The sequence below is a fragment of the Labeo rohita genome, chromosome 10 (assembly GCF_022985175.1).
Source record: "Labeo rohita strain BAU-BD-2019 chromosome 10, IGBB_LRoh.1.0, whole genome shotgun sequence".
Taxonomy (NCBI): domain Eukaryota; kingdom Metazoa; phylum Chordata; class Actinopteri; order Cypriniformes; family Cyprinidae; genus Labeo; species Labeo rohita.
In genome coordinates, this window is record NC_066878.1 from 17,440,582 (window position 1) to 17,455,105 (window position 14,524).

General features: G+C 36.7%; 2 protein-coding genes across 5 annotated transcripts in view; one reads left to right on the forward strand and one right to left on the reverse strand.

Annotated features, from left to right (window-relative positions):
• The first annotated feature begins 267 nt into the window (after positions 1-267).
• inip (ints3 and nabp interacting protein) lies at positions 268-1,430 on the forward strand. The gene is made up of 4 exons (XM_051120745.1): positions 268-448; positions 731-827; positions 976-1,066; positions 1,162-1,430. Exons 1-4 carry the CDS (start codon positions 424-426, stop codon positions 1,255-1,257), a joined length of 309 nt encoding a protein of 102 aa, XP_050976702.1. The 5' UTR covers positions 268-423; the 3' UTR covers positions 1,258-1,430.
• Positions 1,431-1,528: 98 nt separating this feature from the next.
• Positions 1,529-14,524, reverse strand: part of LOC127171833 (uncharacterized protein KIAA1958) — a 29,061-nt gene continuing 16,065 nt past the window's right edge. The window contains exons 3-5 of one of the 4 annotated variants that reach the window (XM_051120739.1): positions 9,119-9,298; positions 8,578-8,784; positions 7,639-8,448 (exon numbers count right to left, since the gene is read on the reverse strand). In XM_051120739.1, the coding sequence (XP_050976696.1) occupies positions 8,141-8,448; positions 8,578-8,784; positions 9,119-9,298 (695 nt within the window). In that variant the 3' untranslated portion in view covers positions 7,639-8,140. Of the gene's footprint in view, positions 5,948-7,638; positions 8,449-8,577; positions 8,785-9,118; positions 9,299-10,212; positions 12,856-14,524 lie in introns of those variants that run through there. The other 3 variants (XM_051120742.1, XM_051120741.1, XM_051120740.1) reach the window with 3 other exon arrangements.

Genomic DNA, 14,524 nt, shown 5'->3' on the forward strand with positions numbered 1-14,524 from the left:
AGCCGACTTAATAAAACATTTCAAAATGACTTGCTGTTGCTACAGAGGACGACGTCGTTATTTATCTTTCATATTTTGAATTCCCGCGCGTTTTTATGTAATAGTAGCTAGCAACTATGTTCGCCTATATTTTTTGTTATATTTACAACGTAGGCCTATAATTCTTCAAATAAAGCCTTTAAAAATGTACCGTACAAACAAACTCACTCTGTGGTGCAAACGTTCACTCCAGTTCTCCAGATGGCGCTGCTAGCAAGAAAACAATAGCAACGCGACAAGCACCTACCGAAGAAGACAGGAGGGCTACTTCATTTATCAGAGGAGAGGATACCATGCAGTCGTTTTAGGTTAAATGTATTCATGTGGCGTAGGTTATTAAAGTAGTTTCTACAGTTTCACATTTATATTTAGAGCACATGTAAAATGGCCGCGAATCCGCCCGGACAAGGTAAACATTAAAGCATATCAGATGCCAGAAACAGCTGGAATGTCATTTCTGATATTAACTTACTTTAAAGCTCATTGAATGTCATATATATCGTTCCATTCATTTTCAAAGTAAATCCCTAAATATAACAAAAATACAGAGCGGTTGTCTATCAAACATTCACGAATGAAGCTTTAATCAGTCGTTGTGTTACAACCGCACTGTTTCTATTAGATTTCCGAATGTTCGATGTCATTAGTTGCTTTATGTTAACTGTTATATGTGTACATTTGATTTCAATAGGATTTCAAAACAAAAACAGAGTTGCTATTTTAGCTGAGCTGGATAAAGAGAAGAGACGCCTGATACAGAGTCAATCTATGAATAACCCAGGAGCCAGGTATTGTTTTAAAAACATATTTCACAATAAAAATATTTGATTTGTATTTTTAAACACTCTTTATCCTGCTAAGCTGATATCTGTCCTACTCATCGGCATACTCATGAGAAGTCATAACATGCAGTATGTTTTCTCCTTTCTTTCCCAGCATTCCACTCTCTCGACCAGCAGTGAATAAAGAGTTCAGGGATCAGGCTGAACAGCAGCACATTGCAGCACAGCAGAAAGCAGCTTTACAGGTACTATAAGCTTCATGTTGGATGTCGGGAGTTTTGATATTGATCTATATTGATAATGTCCATCAGATGAGTATTTTTCTCTGGTTTGGTTTCAGCATGCACATGCACACTCATCCGGCTTCTTCATCACTCAGGATTCCTCCTTCGGTAACCTTATACTGCCCGTGTTGCCCAGACTCGACCCAGAGTAAATAAACATTAGCTATAAGGACTGATTTACAGTTTTGTGAAAACTTGCTACTAAAAGCTTTAATGTGAACATGCTAGATGATTTTTCATTAATGTAAAGGTTTTTGTTTTTTTAGATTGTTATATGCTAGTCAGTATTTTTTCATGATTTTTACATAAAATTGAGAAAACCTAACTTTTATTGTGTTGTCATTTTTTTAATACATGTGACCCAGGACCACAAAACTAGTCATAAATGTTAATGTTTTTTTAAAAAAAATTATATTTTGAAAATCTGGAATCTGAGGGTGCAAAAAAATAAAAATATTGAGAAAATTGCCTTTAAAGTTGTCCAAATGAAGTTCTTAGCCATGCATACTAATCAAAAATTAAGTTTTTTATATATTACGGTAATAAATTTACAAAATATCTTTATTGAACGTGATCTTTACTTAACATCCTTATGATTTTTGGCATAAAAGAAAAATCGATAATTTTGACCCATACAATGTATTGTTGGCTATTGCTACAAATATACCCGTGCAACTGCTTTGTGGTGCAGGGTCACATATGTGATTGGTTTATTATATAATTCCTCTGTTATTTTTTATTATTTTATTGGGCCAAAAGATCCAGGTCCAGTATCATCTAATGACCACAATAGTTTAAAAAAGACAAAATCTTTTTCTGAATTCCAAGGGCAAAACACCGTTTAACAACACAACAACTAATTTTACAATGGAGCTGCAAAATAGTTTAAATGTTACTCATTTCTTCTAAAAACTGAGCCATTTTAGATAACCAGAAAGAAAAAAAATCTGTATTCGTCTGACAGGGTTGCTTTATTTATGCTAGTATATTGGTTTCTCATGTTCATTTGTAACCATGTTTGTTATTGTAATTTTAAATAATTCTTGTGTATGTTCTAGAATAAATTATGTAGTATCAGGCACATATGTTCAACAGGCACATATCTGTAGTATATCTAACACAAACAGTATCTAACAATGAAACATATCTGGTAAGTGCTTACTATTGAGGAGAACATCTACATTAACACAGAACATTTCCTAAACAGGAATATATATACGAAGGATAGCAGGATTCGTTCCACTACATTCATATGTCTACACAACATATACGGAATAACTGGATTGACATTTTAGCTTCATCGTCAAACACGCAATTGTTGACATACAGTAAAATACAATAACACAAAATTAGCATCCAAATGCCTTAGTTGTCAATACTGCGTTGGATAATGAATATTTTGCATTGCACATAAAACAAGTGTAGTTACAATATAATCAAGACAACAAGACAACATCCTAGTTTCATACACACTGACGGAAACAACAGTTAAGACTTGGCTAATGCTTACCTAAAGGAACAGAGCACTGAAACATGAACGATGGCCTATAACAATCATATAGTTGAATTTAAAGCTGCCTTGTGTGTTTTCCAACAGTAAAATACTTTCTCCTGTCCCATGCAGCTATTTGTATACTGGTATTCTGAGGAGTGTAAACACAGTGGCTCTGTGGCCCTTTCCTTGGTTTATTCAAGCCATACCTAGAGAGAGCTATCCATTAGCATTCCCATTTATCCAAATGTGACCCTGGACCACAAAACCAGTCATAAGTAGCATGGGTGTATTTGTAGCAATAGCTAAAAATACATTGTGTGGATCAAAATTATGCCGAAAATCATTATAATATTAAGTGAAGATCATGTTCCAGAATTATATCAAAACCTAATTTTTGATTAGTAATCTGCATTGCTAAGAACTTCATTTGGACAACTTTAAAGGTGATTTTCTCAATATTTTGATTTTTTTTTTTTTTTTTGCACCCTCAGATTCCAAATTTTCAAATAGTTGTATGTCAGACAAATATTGTCCTATCATAACAAACCATAAATCAATAGAAAGCTTTCAGATGATGTATAAATTTTAGTTTCAAAGAATTGACTCTTATGACTGGTTTTGTGGTCCATGGTCACAAATGGCAGTTGCTCAGGTGGTGCAAGACCTTTGGAAGTATCCACTATCTTTAGGGGCTTTCACAGCGTACAGTTCTATGAACTAGCCAGCATGGTGGTTTCTAGAAAACTAATTTACGCCTCGGGTTTATTTCCTGGTTGAATTCGCACCGGCAGGGGGAACTCTAAAGTGTCTGACAGCGTTGTCTTTATTCACTGCATTTACAAACATGAAACAACCAGTGAATGGAGGATGCTGTGATCGGAGCTGTTTTTGTTGTGTGTCGTGGGTTTCGTGATATGTAAGCACACAATATATGCGATTGAAAGAGCATAACAATCTGACTAAATCTCTTGCAACAACTTGCAGTGTTACATATCATCGAGACACAACACTGCAGATAGCAGGTAGCTAAATGCTGTTATCGTTGTTTTCCATATTTGTGGAATAAATATTTTTACTTAGCTTTTCAAAAATTCCAGGTAGCCGGTGTTTTGTATGTGTTTGGCCAATCAGCATACACTTAAGTCACCAGTAGTTCCTATAGATCTGTTTTAGACCCTACTAGTTCCCCTGAACAGTTCCTAGAAGTAAAACCATTTTTAGTTCCTGCAGTGTGAACATGCCAAAAGCGGATACTTCCGCCACTAGTTCTAGGAACTACGAAAAGGTTACTCTGGAGTAAAAGCCCCTTTTGTACATGGACAGTTCTAGATACAGATTTTTTTTCTGATCCAACCACTTGAGCTGTGAATGTCATGTGACTGATAACTCTGGAGCCACTGCAAAATTACATTGTGACATGCTGACAAAACTGATTGGCTGATGGCACCACAAAAACACGCATAATCCCAAGCCCTTTGCAAGCGACTATCCTGAGTGACACAGAAGGCAGCAGACAGGGGAGAAATATAAGTCCATTTGAGGCTTTGAGGAGTCCTCCAAAAAGTCACTTGGCATATATAAGGATATCAGGAAGGATACCATTTTAAATGGAAAAAATAAAAATGGCACTTCATGTCAGAAGGTTGGTAACTCGTGGCGAAGGCGTCTGTCAACAGCGGCTAACTGAACCATCCTAATCATCTGAACCTTGACTTTAAGCCATGGGTCTCCAAACTCGGTCCTGAAGGGCCATTGTCCTGCAGGGTTTAGCTCCAACCCTAATTAAACAGCTGAACCAGCTAATCAAGGTTTTAATAGGCATGCTAGAAACTTCCAGGCAGGTGTGTTGAGGCAAGTTGGAGCTAAACTCTGCAGGACACCAGCCCTCCAGGACTGATTTTGGAGACCCCTGGTTTAAGCTGTCCAAAACATCAACAACCTGCTCAACGAATGCCATGCATTTGGGATGGCCCTCGAGGGCTGGTGTCCTGCAGTGTTTAACTCCAGCCCTAATAAAACACACCTGAACCAGCTAATCAAGGTTTTACTAGGCACGCTAGAAACTTCCAGGCAGGTGTGTTGAGGCAAGTTGTAGAAGCTCTGCAGGACACCGGCCCTCCAGGACAGAGTTTGGATAGCCCTGGTTTAAGCTGTCCAAAACATCAACAACCTGCCCAACGAATGCCATGCATTTGAGCCAGGACTACCTACTTGTCCACAAAATGGAAGACGGAAGAAGAGTTTGGGAAAGTGCTTGGAAACAGCAGATCGGTTTGGTGCTACTAGTTGCTCAAAACTTACACTTCAACATTAAGCAGAGTCAGAAGAGTCAAAAGAACCAGTAATGACGAAGTTGGTGCTGCCAGGATGGGAACTCCCTGACTGGACGGCTTGTTGCCTGAGGTCATTGCAGATGAGGACTAGCTGATTGCTCTGGGCCTCGGACAAGGTGCTGCAACTCTGGTAAACACTGAAATTGGTCTTCCTCCCTGGAATGTTACCTTTCTCACACATGGTCTTCACCATCTTTGCTAATTTGTTCTTTCCTAGAGCTTGGCAGTTGTACCAGTGCAGGGCGGCGAGGTTGACCACAGGCTTGATGGACAGGTAGAAGGGTGCATCTTCAAAGAGCATTGCTTGAGGTCTGCGCTGAGCATATTCCTTGTAGTCCTGAACAGGGCAGGTTTGAGGAGCATGTGGGGTAGCATAGATGCGGAACTCTGTCGTGGACCTTCGGTTTCTGGCATTAGGGTCAGTAAAATCCTGGTAGGTCCACTCTAGACACTCTAGTCCTGTTTCTGTGGTAAGCAAGAGCACGTCACCCCATTTGAGTGTGGAGCTATGGAAGCCAGTACAGTGGCCAAAAGCCTTAGTGTTGTTGAGCCACACCAGGTTAAGCAGACCCTCAGGGTTGAAGCGACTCAGAAGCCCCCGTTTCCTTAGGAGCAACTCGTCAGCAAGAGTCAGCTTCATTGACTTGTGGGGTTTGTTGCCTTTGCCTTTGAACTTGAGCTCCAGCTGCTTTTGCTTGAGGGCATCCTGGGATCTTTGGAACTCCCGGTCTCTTGTAATGCTGTAGGCGTAGTGATGCTCCTTCAGATAACGCTCCAGGCCACACTGGTAGTTGGCAAGGCTGTTGGGCTCATACTCCGAGCCATCCCTTTGGCGTGCATCCACGAAGAAGGAAGCCAAGTAGATGTCCAGCTCTTGGCAGGGGATGCAGTATATCTCTCTGGTCTCGGTTGGATACTTAGAAACCAGGAAGTCCCGAAAGTTGCGAAGAGCTGTTTGGGTGCTGCGAATGGTCTTCTCATTCTGTTCTCGGTATGCTCGCTCATCCATGTCTGCTGAAAAGGAAGAAGGTAGTGTTTTCATATGTCCAGAACTTTATTGCTTAGAAAACAAAATGGTGTTTGCAGTCTACCTTCAGTCAGGGTAGACTGCATATTTAGTTTGACATGAATGGAAATGCATTTCTATCTCTCAGTAAAGGATACACGTATAGATCAATACTGGTTTAAAGAATTGGTTTACTTCCGGAATAAAAATTCCTGATAATTTACTCACCCCCATGTCATCCAAGATGTTCATGTCTGTCTTTCTTCAGTCGAAAAGAAAGAGGTTTTTCAGGAAAACATTCCAAGATTTTTCTCCACATAGTGGACTTCAATGGGAGCCAACGGGTTGAAGGTCCAAACTGCAGTTTCAATGCAGCTTCAAAGGGCTCTACACGATCCCAGCTGAGGAATAGGGGTCTTACCTAGTGAAACTATCTGTCATTTTCTAAAAAAAAAATGTATATACTTTTTAACCACAAATGCTCATCTTGCACCAGCTCTGTGATGCGCATCTTAGACTTTGCGCATTATGTAATCACATTGGAAAGGTCATGTGTGGTTAGTTCCTTGTCTGCGAACTCTGGTTCAAAAAGGTAGGGCAAAAAAACTCCATCTTATTTTCTCTTCCAACTTCAAAATCACCTGACGTTGTTTTACCACAGGGCGCTTGACTTTCTTTGCATGTTAGCTTTGTAAACACTGGGTTGGTACTTTCGCCTATGACACGCGTGACCTTTCCAATGTAACTACGTAATGCGTGTCGAGCTAGTGCAAGATGAGCATTTGTGGTTAAAAAGTATCTAAATTATAGGAATTTATAGATAAGATAGATAAGACCCTTATTCCTCGTCTGAGATAGTGTAGAGCAGTGGTTCTCAACTCCAGTCTTTGGGCCCACATTTTGTATGTCTCCCTCATTTAACGCACCTGATTCAGATCATCAGCTCGTTAGGAGAAAGATCCATGAACTGAACAGAGTGCGTCAGATTCAGAAACACACAAAATGTGCAGAGCAGCGGGTCCCGAGGACTGGAGTTGAGAACCACTGGAGCAGAGTTCTTTGAAGCTGCATTGACACTATATGGAGAAAAATCCTGGAATGTTTTCCTCAAAAACCTCAAATAGTTTTTGAATGAAGAAATAATGACATGAACATCTTGGATGACATGGGGGTGAGTAAATTATCAGGAAAGTTTTATTCTGGAAGTGAACTTAACCTTTAAGGCAGTGGTTCCCAACCCGAGTCTTCAAGTTCCCCCAACTCTGCACATTTTGTATGTTCCCTAAACAAACTCACCTGAATCTTATAATAGAGACTCCAAGACCTGAAATTGATCTGTCAGATAAGAGAGATGTCCAAAATGTGTACTTTGGCGGTACTCCAGGAGCAGGGTTGGGAACCACTGGTTTACGGTAACCATCAAGAGCTTTTTATTCACTGGACGGTTTTTGGAAAGACAAGGTTTTGAAGGTACAGCAAGATTTTCAAGGCACAATCCATTGAACAGACTGTACTTCTATGTCTTCAACTGCATTTTTAGGTGTCTATCCTAACTTTGTTGCTACAAACAGACTCTGTTGAGGTACTGTCCAATCTTAAGGTAAAGATTTCTAATCTCTGATTCTGTATTAGTTGTATTGCGTCTGAGTTATGAATTGCCAACATAATGGCAAAGCTTTTCCAACAAAATACACAAGAATCAAAGGAGTCTGACATAGTCATATTCTATTTATTACTCACAGTAACAGTCATTGAACTCACTGGTTCATACAATGTAGTGTAACTTTCATTACGCACATTACGCACTCTTTTTCACAGTCTTAGAAATCTTATTACATGACACTAATCTGGTATTCAGAGAGGAAGAGGTGTTGAGTCAAAAAGTACAAACATACACCATGGTTTGTGATGGTAGTGAGCATGCAATCATACAGTTATGAATATCAGTATTACCTATTTACGTAATGTTTAACACTGATGTTAATACTGGTCAGGCAAAATGATACTGATACAAGGCATACAAAACAATTATTTGATTTCAGTCAAATAAGCTAACAACACACCAACTGATTGAAAGGTGCCATACATCGCTCACTTTGTGACGGATCATGGCTAAGGACAAAAGAGATCAAGGCCGAAATGTGATGAGAAATACAAGTGTTCTTTTAGAGTGGTCACATGCCCACTGTACTTTTTCAGTTTTATTTGCTGACAATTGGTAGAAGTTCTCCCTTTGCTTTCATGCTTTTAATCTTGGCTTTGATGCTGTCGTCCATGGCCTGCCGGCATCTGACTGCATAGTGGGCCAAAGTTTCCTCCTTCTCGTCCCATGGAGGCAGGGCGTGGAAGACTTCAGGAGCTGCCAAGCTCAGTTCTGCAATGGCCGCTGTTCTCGAAATGGTATTACGGTCAACGCCGACTCTATCAAAAGCCACTTTCATGGATACGCTACGTCGAAACTCTTGCAGTGCCGCCATGTATCGTGCAATGACTCCCACAACGTTTTTCACTGAAAAATAGTGACGTCATTCATTAGTCAAACTCTACAGATTGGAGATGAACTTTTACTTGAATGACAATCAAAATCTAGCATTGTTATTAGATAGCCAAGATCTTTGGATTCAAAACCTGGTCTTACTTCGGACACGCGTGTTCTCGCCATCTCTGCTTCTCTTTGACGAAATCTTGATGGTCCTCTGCCTGTCCAGTGGATGCAAGTCGACTTCCTCAAAGGAGTCAAAAAGGGCTGGTGAGTCAAACGCAGCGCCCTCTTCAGGAATGGAGGTGATGATCTGATGTGAGCTTCCTGCCTCCATTTGACTTGATGAAATTGTCCTTCTTTTATCTGCCAATCAGAGAAAACAAGACAATCCTTATCCAAACCACAACCTGCATTTTGATCTCCATGCCTCATTTCACATAATACGAAATAATGCTGGAATACACTACACGATTTTCTGCCGATTTACAGTCTGGAGAAGTTGACGCTAGTTGCTGAAAGTTGTCGAACATCTTCTGGTAGTGTATGATACTCAGTCATTTAGTGCATGATGGCCGAAGTCGGTAAGTGTATGGACGCAGAGTATTTTGTACTGTTTTTAAAAGTCGTGTAGTGTATTCCAGCCTATAGTTGTTCTCCAGAAATGACACATATATGATGTATATGAAGGAATGGTCACCTGGCCGTAGCTGGTCTTGCAGAAAGTCACAGATGAGCTCAGCCTTCTTGGTGAGTTCCTGTTGCAGAAGCTCTTTGTCTTGCTTCAGGCTGCTGATGGTTTCACCCATCAACTCATTTTTGCTTCTCTCAGCCTGCAGTAGTGCTTTCAGTCTCTCTATTTCATACACAGCTGGAGAAACTGTTTGAAATAGAAACAGAGCTTTACCTCAGGAGTTCCTATTACCTCTGGAAAGTATCTAAATGTAATTTTTGTGTGCTAATCTGAAGTGATGGACAGGACATCCTTCTATTCCAGGGGTGCCCAAACTCGGTCCTGGAGGGCCAGTGTCCTGCAGAGTTTAGCTCCAGCTTGCTGGGAAGTTTCTAGTATGCATGGTAAGAGCTTGATTAGCTGGTTCAGGTGTGTCTAATTGGGGTTAGAGCTAAACTTTGCAGGACACCAGCCCTCAAGGACTGAGTTTGGGCACCCCTGCTCTATTCCATCTGAAATATCTATCATATTTATTTAATGTGGTGTCTTACTGTTTATTAGCATCTTACGTCATGAGTGTTTTTTCACTTGACTTCTCTAGCAGTAAGTTATAGTACAGGTACTTATGGCATATGTGACCCTGGACCACAAAACCAGTCATAAGGGTTAATTTTTTCTTTAAATTGAGATTTATACATCATCTGAAAGCTGAATAAATAAGCTTTCCATTGATGTATGGTGTATTTGTTAGGATAGGACAATATTTGGCCGAGGTGCAAAAACATCAAAATATTGAGAAAATCGCCTTTAAAGTTGTCCAAATGAAGTTCTTAGCAATGCATGTTGTTAAGTTTCGATATATTTACGGTAGGTAATATATGAAATATCTTCATGGAACATGATCTTTACTTAATTTCCTAATGATTTTTGGCATAAAAGAAAAATTGATAAATTTTGACCCATACAATGTATTTTTGTCTCTTGCTACAAATATACCTGTGCTACTTAAGACTGGTTTTGTGGTCCAGGGTCACATATTTGTTGACATTTCTTTTTATCACAGCACAAAGCTATACATGCTTAGTATAATTAAGGTAAAAAAAAAAAAAAAAGTAACTCAAATGCATCACACTTGGATTGGCTCTCAGCTGGATTCAATCTTCTCGACGTAGTAACATCTCAAAATACACCACTTCTCTTTCCAGGAAAATGTATTTAGATTGATTGCCATGTAAAATCTTCAAATGTGATCGTTGCTTTTGTTACTTTATAAAAACTACCTTTTTAGACAGATTTATTTGCCTATATTTGGAGTAGTTTAAACTGACATCTTTTTTAAGAGTCATTTAAAAACTCCTATCTTATGATAGAAGTGGACATATGCAAAAAAAAACAAAACAAAAAAAACAGGCTGAATAATTACATCAATTAATTCAAGGCAACAAAAATGGATCACAAAGAACATTTGGTCACTGATTTTATTGTAACGCATCAGAAAATGACAAATAAGACCACTTAAGACACACCAGGATGATGGAGTATTTACACACTTGAAGATAAACACCAGTCTTTGTAGAAGTGCTAAAATAAGGACAAGTTCAGTGTCAGTGTGTAGGTACAAAAACAAGACATTTTCAAAACAGGTCAGGTGAAGACGTTCTAACCATTATGAAAAGATTGACCTTTCATAATCATAATAAATGCTGATGTCATTTTTACTTTATATGAAACACTAGTGGACAATGTGATATACCTAACAAACGCCAGTTTTTATAAGAAACATAATACTTGGTTGTGAAAGGTGATCTGAGCTCCTGAGCCTTCCAGTGTTGAAGAAGTTCACTTCCAGAACAAAAAATGACAGATAATGTACTCACCCCCTTATCATCCAAGATGTTCATGTCTTTCTCTCTTCAGTCATAAAGAAATTGTTTTTTGAGGAAAACATTTCTCTATATGGAATGTTCTCTATATAGTGGACTTCAATGGTGACCATTAGAAAATGCAACTTCGAATGGCTCTAAACGATCCCAGCCGAGGAAGAAGCGTCTTATCTAGTGAAACGGTTGGTTATTTTTTTTACACAAAATTGACAATTTATATACTCTTTAACCTTAAATGCTCGTCTTGCCTAGCTCTTGCGTGAACTCTGTGTATTCCGGTTTGAGAGAGTTAGGGTAGGTCAAAAAACTCCCTTCTCATTTTCTCCTCCAACTTTAAAATCATCCCACATCGCTACAGAAGTACCAACCCAGTGTTTGCATGTTAAGTGAACATGCAAAGAAGATGAAACACCCTTTACAAAAAAAAAAAAAAAAAAAGGTAAAACAGCAATGTAGGGTGATTGGAGAAGAAAACGAGATGGGAGTTTTTCGACATACTCTAACTGTATTGAACTGGAGTTCACGCAGAGCTAGACAAGATGAGCATTTGGGGTAAAAAAGTATATAAATTGTAATTGTTTTTAGAAAATAACCAATTGTTTTGCTAGATAAGACCCTTCTTCCTAGGTTGGGATTGTTTAGAGCCCTTTGAAGCTGCATTTAAACTACACTTTGGAAGTTCAAACTCGGGGGGCACCATAGACATCCATTATATGGGAAAACATTCCTGAAATGTTTACCTCAAAAAACATGATTTCTTTATGACTGAAGAGAGAACGACATACACATCTTGGAGGTGAGTAAATCTGTACATTTTTGTTCTGGAAGTGAACTTCTCTAAGTCTGCTTTACTAATGCCATCCAAAGAATATCATTAAATATTGTAAATATGTGAGCCCTTGAGTGACTTTTTCCACTGCAAACTCATTGCCACACCTCACAGTAAGAAATTGTGAAATATCATGAACACAGAAGCTGATAATTGTCTAGTTGGTTATACTGAATAACCTCTCGCATTTCTGAAAGTAACGTTATATGCTGATTATTCTTATGATATCACTTAGGAAAAAATTACAAATGTGATACAAAACAGCGGAGTAATAAAACTTTGTGGGATGCTTATAAATATCTAAATTCTCCGTTTTCTGTCAGTCATGCATCAGGAATGATGCTATTGTCAATTTAGTGTGATGTTAATTGATAAAACGGATCATCTCATGAAACCAGCAGAGGAAAAAAGCAAGATAAAGCTATAAAATACAGTTTAAGGTAGTTTTGATATAGTGGTAATTCACATTTGTATATTTAAAGATATTGGGTATGAGTAAAAACCATCAAAACGCTTTGACGAAACTCAAAATATCTTGTCTTGATTGTTACAATGCTACATGACTAACATGATTAAGCACTAGACTATTCTAAAGGTTTAAATGGTTCTAAACAGGTTTGTGTTGACTAAACGAGTCAATAGTCAGTAACTATCACAGTATAGATAATTTTGTTGAAATGAATGGAATGGAATGGAAATAGTTCATATGTCTGACCGTGAGTCGTTCACCTCTTAGTGCTGAAACTGAATCAACTTTAAGTGATTCCAAACTGAATCGTTCACGTCCAAGACACTGACCGGTAGCTTCCGTTCAAACACTGGCCAAAACAGTGTTTCCTTTGTATGGGGATTTTTGGGGATCAGCAGTTACATATAGGAAGGGTCATTTTTGCCTGAAGATTGTTCGTCACAAAAAATAAAGGACTCTTGGGAAGTTTCTTGCTTCTTTTTCTGACCGATTCGAAGCCTGCATTTATTAATACAGGCCTTCTTCAGCTTAGATGATTCCACGGGTGTCCATCCGTCTATAGTAGAACAACGCAGAACATATGCTGCGAGGAAAAAAAAAAAAAGAAAGTTACATTTTAATTAAAATATTTTAGGTAAAACAATATGATTGAATGCACTTTTATTAAGTGCATTTTTTTTTAAATGAATGCTATTTTAAGTAATGTTTAGCAGTGTCTGATTAAAATTTCTGTAGCAAAAAACTTGAATCATTTCTGTGAATCAGTCAGGTTCAATTAACTGATTCAAACTTGTGATGTGTTTGTATCATCACTCAAAAACATCAAGTCATTTGTCATTTCTGATGTATTGTAATGTTTTAATAAAAATATGTATGTAAAAATTGCTTTTATGCATTGGTATATTAGCAAAATTAGTGAAATCTGCAGTGAAAAAAACAGTGCAGAACATTCTTGATTATTTTAGAGATTAAATTTTTTTTGTGTAATAACAAAAAATTAATGACATTCCTTGATTTAGTGAAAAACAGTGTAGAACTTCCCTGAATATTGTAGTGAGATTTTTAATTGTTTTTATTACAAAAATATAAATAAAATTTCTTCATAATTTAGTGAAAGACAGTGTAGAACATATTTGATTATTTTAGTGAGGTTTTTTTTTTTTTTTTACTGTTTTTATAACAAAAAAAATATTCATTAAATTCCTTCATTTAGTGAAAAACTGTGTAGAACTTCCTTGATTATTTCAGTAATTTTTTTTTTACTGTTTTTTAATAAAAATATTAATTAAAGTCCTTTATCATTTAGTGAAAAACAGTGTTGAACTTCCTTGATTATTTTATTTCATTAAAATAAGCACATTTTCCAGCCAAATTCTCACATATTTTTCATATTTATGATTACTTACAGTATGTATTATTGTTTTGGTAATACAATGATTTATTTATTTATTTTTTAAATCAGCAAAAATTACAGCCAGTACAAAATACTACTATCATGTAAATTATATATCTATTTTTAAAATATATATACATATATATGATTTAATTGTAGTAATGAAAATGTCATTGAAATTAAAATGATGAAAAAATGATAAAAATGTCACAATGCAAATAAATAAACTAAAAGAAAAAAAACTGTCAATGCGAAACAATTTTTATTTCACTCTTTAATTTTAGGTAAATATGAGTTGGATAGGTTATTGACTGGTTATGTTAGATTTACCAATTAATATAAAACTTTCATTGTTTTTATAACAAATATATTAATAAAATTCCTTCATCATTTAGTGAAAAACAGTGCTGAACATCCTTGATTATTTTATTTAATTAAAAATAAGCACATTTTCCTGCCAAATTCTAACATATTTTTCATATTTCTGAATACTTAAACACAGTATTTATTATTGTTTTGGTAATACAATGATTTATTTATTTTATTATTTATTATTTTATTATATGTTATTTTATTTATTTATTAATCAGCGAAAATTAAATTAAAGCCAGTACAAAAATACTACTATCATATAAATAATATATCTATTAAAAAAAATAATAATAATAATTATATATATATATATATATATATATATATATAATTTAATTGTAGTAATGAGAATATCATTGAAATTAAATAAATATGAGTTGGATAGGTTATTGACAGGTTTTGTGAGATTTACTTAATATAAAACTTTCATTGTTTTTATAACAAAAATATTAATAAAATTCCTTCATCATCTAGTGAAAAACAGTGT